General features: G+C 33.5%; 1 protein-coding gene across 4 annotated transcripts; it reads right to left on the minus strand.

Moving 5' to 3' along the window:
• Window positions 1-508: 508 nt before the first annotated feature.
• On the minus strand, window positions 509-9,851 carry LOC106765523 (ATP-dependent DNA helicase Q-like 5). 4 transcript variants are annotated; one of them, XM_014650181.2, is made up of 19 exons: window positions 8,748-9,849; window positions 8,011-8,064; window positions 7,705-7,817; window positions 7,414-7,626; window positions 7,242-7,320; window positions 6,934-6,987; window positions 6,779-6,853; window positions 5,247-5,300; window positions 4,576-4,620; window positions 4,398-4,492; window positions 4,196-4,325; window positions 3,559-3,657; window positions 3,281-3,336; window positions 2,912-3,014; window positions 2,361-2,489; window positions 1,954-2,126; window positions 1,730-1,754; window positions 1,522-1,637; window positions 509-1,203 (listed from the first exon to the last, which is right to left on the minus strand). In XM_014650181.2, exons 1-19 carry the CDS (start codon window positions 9,768-9,770, stop codon window positions 1,116-1,118), a joined length of 2,724 nt encoding a protein of 907 aa, XP_014505667.1. In that variant the 5' UTR covers window positions 9,771-9,849; the 3' UTR covers window positions 509-1,115. The 4 variants fall into 4 exon arrangements, with proteins under 4 accessions (XP_014505667.1, XP_014505666.1, XP_014505668.1 ...); XM_014650180.2 differs by having other exon boundaries at window positions 7,242-7,626; window positions 8,748-9,851; XM_014650182.2 differs by lacking the exon at window positions 6,779-6,853.
• Window positions 9,852-10,491: the final 640 nt, after the last annotated feature.

Below are 10,491 nucleotides of genomic sequence, written 5' to 3' on the forward strand. Positions count from 1 at the left end.
CGATGGACAGCAGAACGAACGGCGAAAATGATAGGGAGACAATGCCGCCAACGATAGAGGAAGAAGACAAAGAGTCTGGCTCTTGATACCAACTTAAAGTTGAGAGAAAATGAAAACTCTTATATTTTGATTAACTTAATTTTAATACAACTTACTACTGTATATATAGATAGAGGACAGTAGTTCTGAAAGGTAAAAAACGAAAAACCCCTAACAAAACCCTAACAAATATATTAATAATAAAATAAAGACATTATACTTCAACAACTTTAAAAGTTTTTAAGCCCTTACAATACCAATACATGAGGCCCTTACAATAACCAATACATGAGGGTCTCATTTATATAAAATTTTATAATCACAAAGGCTTAGCTTATATTAAAACTAATTTTCGCTGCCTCCTTATATATTATTTCTGTTTTTTTATAACAATTTGAACCATTATCTATTCAGCAGAGAATAGTCAGAATAGACAGTGCCTTCTTTCTGCACATGGTAACTAATTAAAGACTGGAAAATAACGTAAATTCCTTCATATATACTTCAACAGAGTAAAATAAACAATTCATTTGATATGCATAACAAAGGTAAACAAATTTTCATTGTTTTGTTCTAACCTGAATCAATATTTAAAGGTAAGCAAATAATAATATTATTGGCACTGAGATCTATTTAAGATAGGGGGAAACCTCTAAGTGGAGCTAGTTAATATACTCTTTCCCTTTTAAGATCCGAGGGATCGCTCTGTAGGACAAGGTGATAACAACAAATATCAGACAGCAAAGGATTGTAAATTCTTGATTTCTCCAACCACAGGTCGTATGCTATCCCAATTCCCAATGAACAATTGGCAAATGCAAATCATTAGGCACAAACGGGGCAGAGCTTCATTTTTCCTTTCGCTTGTCTCAACTTGAGATGACAGATGTGTCCTGGCGCCCCATTTACGACAATAGCAACATGCCACACAACTCGTTAATTTAATTCTAACAATTTGACAGGGAACAAAATTGAGCTCTATTCCTGGTCCTTGGATCAATGCAGGTCTTGCTTGCACGGATTCTGCTCCCCCTATCCAAATTTGTCAGATGGTAAAATCAATCCGTCAAAAATAGTCAGAGCGTACATTTTCCGACCAAATGTTTAAGTTCTTCCTTTGCTGCTTCCATCACTACCTTAAAGTCTATTCGAGTATACCTTCCCCTGAAATCCATAATTAAAAGTTCAGTTTTACCAATGCTCCACTCAATGATATAAAATCAGCAAACCATAAAAACAAAAAAAAAAAAAAAAATCAAATTATAATATTTAGCTTTTGTTTGGAAAATGTGGAAGGAACGGTTACAGCTCTCTAGATTTTCCTTCTCACTTTGTTTTCGAAACAAAGACTACAAGTTTTGGAACCACATATCATGAGTTTGTCTATTGATACTGACGCAAGCGTCCAGTGTTCTGACTCATCAATATGCACAAACAGTATTAAGGTCATCAAATAAATAAAAAAGTAGAATTTCTATTCACCAGAAGTGAGTTTTACTCCATGTTGTTGAAGGATACGCCGGGCTTGCAATTCCATGCATTATTCTCGCAACAGCTCTTGGTGTAAATCGGGCCTGTGAATTGCTCTGTAGAAAGACCTGTCGATAATCAAAGAAACAAGTAATCTTAAGAAGAATTCTTCAATAAATACATGATTTATTTAGATGAGAATGTTCATGTGACAACTTACCTTTATATCCGCTCGCAGGAAAGGACTGCACAGGTAAATACCACTATTTTAGTCCAAGATAATGTAGCATATAGCATAATCAACATAGTATGTTGCTACTTGCTAGAGAACTTTAATTCTGACGTTTCAATATCCAATAGAATTTAAGTTCTCGATGTTTAAAGCCATTTCATAAGTTAATTTTGTTCTCTAGTACAGAACCTAGCTCGGAAATTAGAAAGAACCTGCTTTGGCCATCAATTTTCTTGCAGAAATCAGCATTTTCAACTCCAGAAAAATACTCCAATATTTTCCTTTGCAAGCATGGTGTGTGATTGGTCCCACTGCAACCTTGCATCTTATCACATAGATTTAATGCATAATATACAGCACTAAACATTGCATCCATTTTTTGTACCTACTCAGAAAGAACCATGGGAAATTAAATCTATCAATGATAACTTAATTGACCACACAAAAATGAAGAAAATGCAACAAACGAATTATCCAATCAATTATAATGACGTAGCATACCAATACTTGAAAATCAAAACGGAAAACCATTTGAGCAGAGGATACAACATCACAGATGAACATACTTTAAAAAAATACAAAAATGAATAAATGTACAAGTTTGTCAGAATTTATTCACCTTACAATTTTCAACTTCTGATAACCATTGGGTAATATCTTCTGATAGTGATAACAAGTCTGTAGGAACTTCAATGATCCTATAACAGTAGGCCATGTCCTTCATTTCATAAGTTATTTCTCCCATCAACTGAGAATATTTCACAAATAATGAGGTCAGATTGTATTTACATTGCTTTCAACACTAGGGTAGAGCTACTACGCCAAATGGATTAGGTGCCTATATGAATTAAATTATAAACATTTTATTTTTAAAACAATGATGGGGCAAGACTAAACTCTCGATGAAAAAAGTGCAGTACATGGCTATGCCTAGCACATACAACGATATCTCCAGATCATAACAAAATATATAGCTTCAGTAGATTAATTAATAAACTTATGATGTATTATGTGAAAGATTTTCAAAACGAGGAAAACTAGCAGTTTTTTAGATGCCATACGTGTTTGTGGATAAAATATTATAAATCTACAATGTAGTAACTATTTAAACATATTTGTTTAGCGCACGCACTAGAACCCAAGAAAAAGATTATATTGACTAATCCAAACCTTCAGGTCGTACAACTGATTTGTTAATTTAACTGCTGTAACCCCCATGTCATTTGCCACAGTAGGGATGTCAAAAATATATTGCCCACGCTTACTTTCAGATCTGAAAAATCACACAACAATGATTCCATTAAATCAAAGTACGCGTGTAAGTAAATTAAACTGCTTCTCCTAAGATAAAAATCAGGAGCCAGGTGTCATCACCAGATATACCTTCCCTTCAAAAATTAAGGTTTGGAATCATAAACCATATTTATCGCGGTTAACAGCGTTAAGATAACTTGCAAAACAGTACCATCCAGGGGCAAAAAGGAAAAAAGTCTGGAAAAGTGAAAGGACGCCAAGTTTAATATGCTTTGATATTATTACCTTTTCAGAATTGCAGCTATAGCAGATACTTTTTGGGCAAGTAATGGCGGACTAGTCTGCAATATGCCAAAAGTTAAAAAAAAAAGCAACAAAATAATTATTGAAACGGTGAAACCATATTTCGTTTTCTATACTTAAGGTAAAATTTAGCAAACATAAGATTAGAATGTCCTATATAAACCATCAAGTTTAAATATATAGATTTAGGGAGACAAGAATTCATAAACTACTTCATATTGTGTGACAAATTACACGTGCATGGATGTGTCTGGCAACACCTTATGGAAAGCCAAAGTGCAAGTTGCATTGATCTGTGGAAGTAACTGCAGGTACTGCACATTGCCCAACTCCAAGCGTGTCAGAAGAGTAAGCATTACCTGGTATAGAAAAATATAGGATAAATGTTTTAAACTGTAGACCTAGACGAAAATAGTCGGCATATATTGTCTAGATTTTCCTTACAGGAACAAAAGGTTTCATTATTAGCATGTAAATCGTGACTAGCATGTTAAATATTGTATAAACGGATAGATGAATGATAGTTACAACTAGATATGACTGTCCAAAAAGAAATTTCTAATTAGGACACAAACCCCCCTTATTATCTGGTTTGAAGTCAATCTTGATTTTATTGGCTTCAGGTAAACAGCAAAGAGATAAAAAATAATATTTTTTTGTACGAATAACGAGATGACCTACACATAATATGCTAAAAATGGCGTTTTGACATAGCGTGCATACTCTAAAGATCTCCTATGTATTGGAGTTACCAAAATTTGAATATCTCACCCCCCTTTGTTATCATTAAAATATCAACATGATTGACTTCTCAACAAGATATCCGAAATTTTAATTGAAAATAATTTGAGTAATCAAACAATAAATTTAAATGAATTGTAGTATAGAGTAGAGGACCTCTTCCTTCATATCAAGCCTGCGTGAAGCAGATTCTTTGATTAATGAGCATATTTTCCCACAGGAACTTTTATCAGAAGGAAAGACTTCACGCAGAAATTTGTTCACAGCATATTCGTCTACTCCTTCACTGAGGATAAAAAAATGCATCACAGAACAATTTGACGGTGAGAAAAATAAAAATGAAAAAAAATTGTGTTACCTGTACATAAGACTACGAAGTTTGAAAAACGTCTCATCATCATAAAATAGGTGACAGTAGGACAACCTCCCATCCCTTCCGGCACGTCCTATCTCCTAAAATATCAATTTCCTTTTAGAAAAGCATGTGCTAGAATATCTTGCCCTGCTACTAATAAAGTTTAGAAGAAATTATGTACCTGTACATACTCTTCCAGACTTTCAGGCAAACTGTAATGAATTACCTAAACACAGACATGACAACGGAGTTCTAGTATGAATTACTGTTATATCCAAGATCATTTATGTCGAATGCAATATGTAGTGTGTAAAATACAAGACTAAAAGTGATGCTCGAAGACATCACCTTTAAAATAGAACTATTAACTGAAGCACTAAACGCATTAGTAAGAACATTAGTAAAAATAGATACCAAGGAAGAGTAGAGATGCCAAAATGAGTTTCAACTCATGAGTCAACCCCGGTTGAGTTAGAAAAATTCAATTTTTTTAAATATGGATCAAACAGACCCCACTCACTTAACCCATAAGTTAAATGGGTTTGAATAAACCACATTGAATGTGAGCCAGGTTAAATTCATTCGTTTTTAGCTCAACCCATGGTAAGTCAATTCGTATGAACCGGTTGGCTCACTTTGTCACCCATATTTGGATTTTAACCATAAATAAAAATCTTGAGGAAGAACCAGTTGTATGATACAGCCAGATTTCAAAGGTGCAGGTTATCATGCAATAAGAGCACAATGAGAATCAGTGAATCACTATATGAGAATACCATCATAGAGGACTTCTATAGTACACCAGTTCATGCAAATGAATACAGAAAACAATAACAAGGTGATAAGCCTTACAGCTCCAACATCACTTTTATCCAGTCCCATGCCAAAGGCCACCGTGGCCACAACCTTCACAAAAAATACAAATTATCAGTGACAGAAACTAAAACGAGGAAACACAAAGAAAACCGGTATATCAGCCGTGTGTTGCATTAAATGAAAAATTACTAAATTATAAAAAATGTTCAAGTATAACAATTATATTACCCGTTTGTTGCATGCAAAAAATAAATTAAAAATTATTTAAAAACATAACAGCGCGTTAAAGTATAAAATTTTAAAATTTAGCAAAATATATCACAAAAAAAAAACTAATGAAACATAAGATATAAACATAATTTCAATGAGGAATTATTTATTAGCAAATAAATAGTGTTTTTTAAGGTAAATTAAATTTTAAGAGTATTAATCTTTAATACAGAATTAATAAAACATTTAACTGTTGGAAAAAATATATTTTCTACCATTAGATAAAATTGATCTATCTAACACTCACTTGTATAGTTTTTATACTCACTCATGGTTTTCATTTTGAACTAAGCAAGTATGAATTTATTTCACCATCCAATGCACATGATTATACTTTAATGTGATATATTACAAATAATTGCTTAAAAATTGTATTTTAATGAGATAATATTTTTAGAATCTTATACATAATTTTTTGTTTTATTTTTCCTAGTTTTCCTATCTCCTTTTTAGGAGAACTAGATTATTACAATTAGAGAATATATTTTTCATGATTGAGAATAATAAAATAAGTCTTATTTTCTACTAATTGATATTTATATAAATCTACATTTTTACAGTTATATAAATATAAATATTTATGAATATATAGTTTACTTTTAGATTTAGATTTAAGTATTTTTTTAGTTTTCTTGTCAAAAAATTAATTTTCAACTGGTAAAGCAACTCAAACTCTATGGATATTTAATCATTATAGTTTGCAAGAATAAAATTAGAGACAATAAAATTTATAAATATTTATATTGTAATAAAAAACTATAGCAATTAGATTTTGTATGTTGATTTTTAAACATGTATCTTGCATGCATATACTTTTGCTTGTTTTATTATTTAACCAGATAAGGTATTGCCGAAAAGATTAAAACCAACCAAAGTATCTAATTTATATATTTAAACAAAATGAAAAGAGAAATTTAAGTACTTTTCTTTTATCAATATTTATTTTAATTTAAGAGAAATATTATCTAATCCTTAAATTGTCTTTAAGCATTTAGACTTTAATTTACTACTTTTGTATGAATAAATAAATATAATTAGCAATGAATGATTGTTAGATTAAAATGTAACAAATAAAATTTAGAATTCACATTTGCAGTACACATATTTTACTATAGAAGAAAAAGATAGGAAGTTTCCAAGAGAAAATATTATATGATGACAAGACTGGAAAAAAACAAAGTCAAAGTTAATATGACAAGATTAATAAACAGATTTTTATTATATATATATATATATATATATATATGCACTTGTCATAAATTCACAATATCTTGATTAAATCATAAAATTTGTCTCACCACTCTGATCTTGTTGGAATTAAACAAGTCCTGTACATAGCTACGTTCCTTTGCAGTGATACCACTATGATAACTCTACATGATAAATCAATCATCTTAATGCTAAGGATTATACAGAAAGACATGCAATGTCAAAAGAAAAATCCAAAACTAACCTTTGCCAAGATACTGTGATCATTCAAATATCTGCTAATTTGATCGGTTTCATACTGGAACAATAAGATGCGTCATGAATTCCCACCAACATAGAAACGTTACTATATATATTATATCATCTACTATAGAAAACGATATGTTAAATCTGAGTCATGGATCTCAATTCCTGTCTTTCTGCCAACAGTAATATACATATAAATTTCTCTGAACAAAGCGAGAATATATTGCAATACAGTGACAGTTGAGTTTAAGAAATCATAGGACATCCCGTACTTAAAAATGGGCAAAACCCAGTCCATATACACACCTGAAATTTGCAGTATATGATGATGCTCTGAACTTCCGCAAAAGGAGGAGACTTTATCATAATCAGCAGATCTTTCATTCTAATATGTTCAAAGAATTCAAACATAAGTTTAACAAAGTTCAGACAATGAAAGTATACAAGCTCAAGTACTATGTAGAAGCGTATAACTTGCCTGTTTCTGACCATAGACACTGATAAATGAAAATTGTCCCTAAAATGCGCCTTCTGAATAAGATTTGAGTGAGGGATATCTAGAGCAGACATGATGGCATCTAAAGTTGTGGTAGTAGCAGTTGCTGTCATTGCAAGCACAGCACGAACATTAAGTGTCTTACGAAGCAAAGATGCTCTAAGTCGCATAAAAGACGGTCGGAAATTGTGAGACCTGTAAAAATGTTTTCAAAATCTCAAGATCAAACATAAAACAGATTAATACCACCAAATGATATTGGAATTCCCTCACCATTCAGATATACAGTGTGCTTCGTCAATAACAACAAGTGAGATGGCTGGCAAAGAAGAAATGATAGACAGAAACCCTTCATTCAGAAACCGCTCCGGTGAAACAAAAAGCAACTATATGAATCAAAATTTAAAAACATCAGTTGTATGCAAGAGTACCATCATCCATAAATAAACCTGAACATGCAAACACACCATACAAAAATGGACTGCAAACATTCAAACCATTTTATGTGAACAATCCGTGTCAGTGCTACACAATCTAAGCCAAAGTTGGATTCATACGTCTAGTTGTTGACAATCCTACCTTTATCTCCCCTTGTCGAAGCTGCATCAGTGATTCAGAGGCTTCTTCAGGTGTCTAATATTAGTAAACAAAAAGAGATTAATTAAACACGAGGAGATTAAATGATAACATCGAACATATCAGTATGCACTTTTAGGAGAAGACAAAATAGAATTAAGTTTTCCCCGTAAATAAAAATTAACTTGTATAGAAATTATACTTAGCTTTTAAAGAAGTTCGGTGAGAGAGATTATTTAGAAGTTAAAGCCCATAAGTTGATTTTATGATTTAAGAGAAGAATATGCATAAGGATAACACTTAAAGAAGAAGAAAATAAGAAACTACAATTCATTAAACCTCAAGTTAAAATCAACTTATGCGGCATAATTTTTGGACAAGTTAACTAAAAAAGACCTCTACGAAAGTTAAGGACACGAGTCAATTTTAACTTAAGCGAGAAGCTGAGGTCATTTACCCGCATATTTCTTTTTCAGTAAGTACAAAGAGATTATTGTCGTAACATTTGAGAGAAGGAGAAAAACTAGAGATCTCCACCGATGAACTAAATGCTGACAACCCCAGAAAATTTAATACCACACTCATCCAAAATCTTAATAAAACGCACTTACCCTCTAACAACTTGTTCCTAATGACCTAACTTATTACATTCTCATTTTTTCTCATATAAAGGTAATTGAGAAGCTTAAACAAACAGAACCAATCAACCATCAATGCACAAGGTAGAACGTATAACACACCTGAGTACTAGTTAGAAGACCACCCTTAATCACATAAGGCAATTGCCTGAGCTGATCAATCATCAAAGCCAACAATGGACTAACTACCAATGTAATCCCAGGCAAGATCAGAGCAGGCAACTGATAACACAGCGACTTCCCGGCACCGGTCGGCAAAACAACCGCTCCTGACTTCCCAGCAAGAACCATCTGAATTGCCTCAACCTGCCCGTCTCGGAAACAATCATAACCATAAACTAATTTCAAAATCTTCACTAAATTTTCCTCCGAAGGCTCATCAAGCGTCGCAGCTACAGCCTCTTCCACTACAGCGCAATCAATCTCACGAATCTTACAATCCCCTCTCTGCTTCAACTCTCCAATATCCTTCTCTTTCCCCTCCCTTTCGTGCCGCGATATGAATTTCCCTCTCTTGTATCTTTTCCCGCTGGATTTTCCCTTCTTGTTCAAGAACTTCCTTCGCTTGCCACTCAAGTTTAGCCTCACGAAGTTCCCATCGCCGCCGCTGCATGGTCGAGGCTTCACGGTAGGCATAGGCGCGCTGGCACCTATCAGGTTGGGAAGCCGCGTCTTTCTGCGTGTCCTCGCATCAGTGCTATCAGCGCGTGAATCAGACGCGGTGGTAGTAAGAACGGGTTCGATTACAGAAGGTTCTTGGTTAATGAGCGGTCTTCGAATCTTCGCGAACGAAGCAGAGTGGGAGGAGGAGAAGAAACCAGCAGGGAGGGTTTCGATGGAGGAGGAAACTGACGGCGCATCGGAAGGTCGCCGAATTTGGAAGGGGAGATCGGTGGGAAGGGAGAGAGGGGTTTCCAGGACCGGCTCGGGTTTCGACGGGGCTTTGGAGGATCCAGAAGGAGCTGGTTTTGATTTTGAGGGTTTAATTCTGATTCGGGATTTGTTTGACACCACGAGAGGTGGTGGTAGCGGCCGCGTTGGTGACGGCCGCGGTGGTGACAAACTTAAATTTCTCGGAGGAGTTGCAGAGATGTGAGACCCGTCGGAATCAGAATCCGACTCCATTCGAAATTTGTTGAGCCGGAGAAGAAGAGTAAAGAATGGCTTAAAGAACAGAAAATGGGTTATGATGATTAGTGTATAAAAAACTAGTTCCCGCCAATGTTCCCGCCCGTTTTGTATTTGTATTTTTTTTTAGTGTTTGGCTTCAAGTTTTGAGTAATTCTTCCAGCACCTTCTTGTTTCTCTTTCTGCACACCATAAAAATTGTCCTAAACTATCCCTCATTAAAAACGTTGATAAAAGTTTCTAAACTTTCTTATTTTTAATATTTTCTGGATTCGATATTTTTTGAAATAATTTCTGAACGTCCAATTCGGAGTACAAAAGAAACTTCATAATACTTTGAAATAAAAAAAAAAAAAAAAACAAAACAAAACAAAACAAAACTGAACAGGTTTTTGGAAAGACATTTCTTAATTTCAGAATCATTTTGAAAATTACTTTTATAATTCGGAATGGTTATTTCAGAAAACATTTTGAATCTAGAAATATCTTCCAAAATATTTATTTTAAAATTTATTTTTTTATATCTTTTGAAAAGTATCTTTTGGATTTGGAAATACTTTTCAGAATATACATTTCGAAACACGATTAAAAATTCTTTTGAGATGGTACTATCCGAAAGGATAATGATACTTTCACACTTAGAATGTGACAAATTTTTTACACCGCCACGTGTCACATTTTGGGTGGTCCACATATTTTAAAAAATAAAATGACAGAA

Source organism: Vigna radiata, chromosome 7 (assembly GCF_000741045.1).
Source record: "Vigna radiata var. radiata cultivar VC1973A chromosome 7, Vradiata_ver6, whole genome shotgun sequence".
NCBI lineage: Eukaryota > Viridiplantae > Streptophyta > Magnoliopsida > Fabales > Fabaceae > Vigna > Vigna radiata.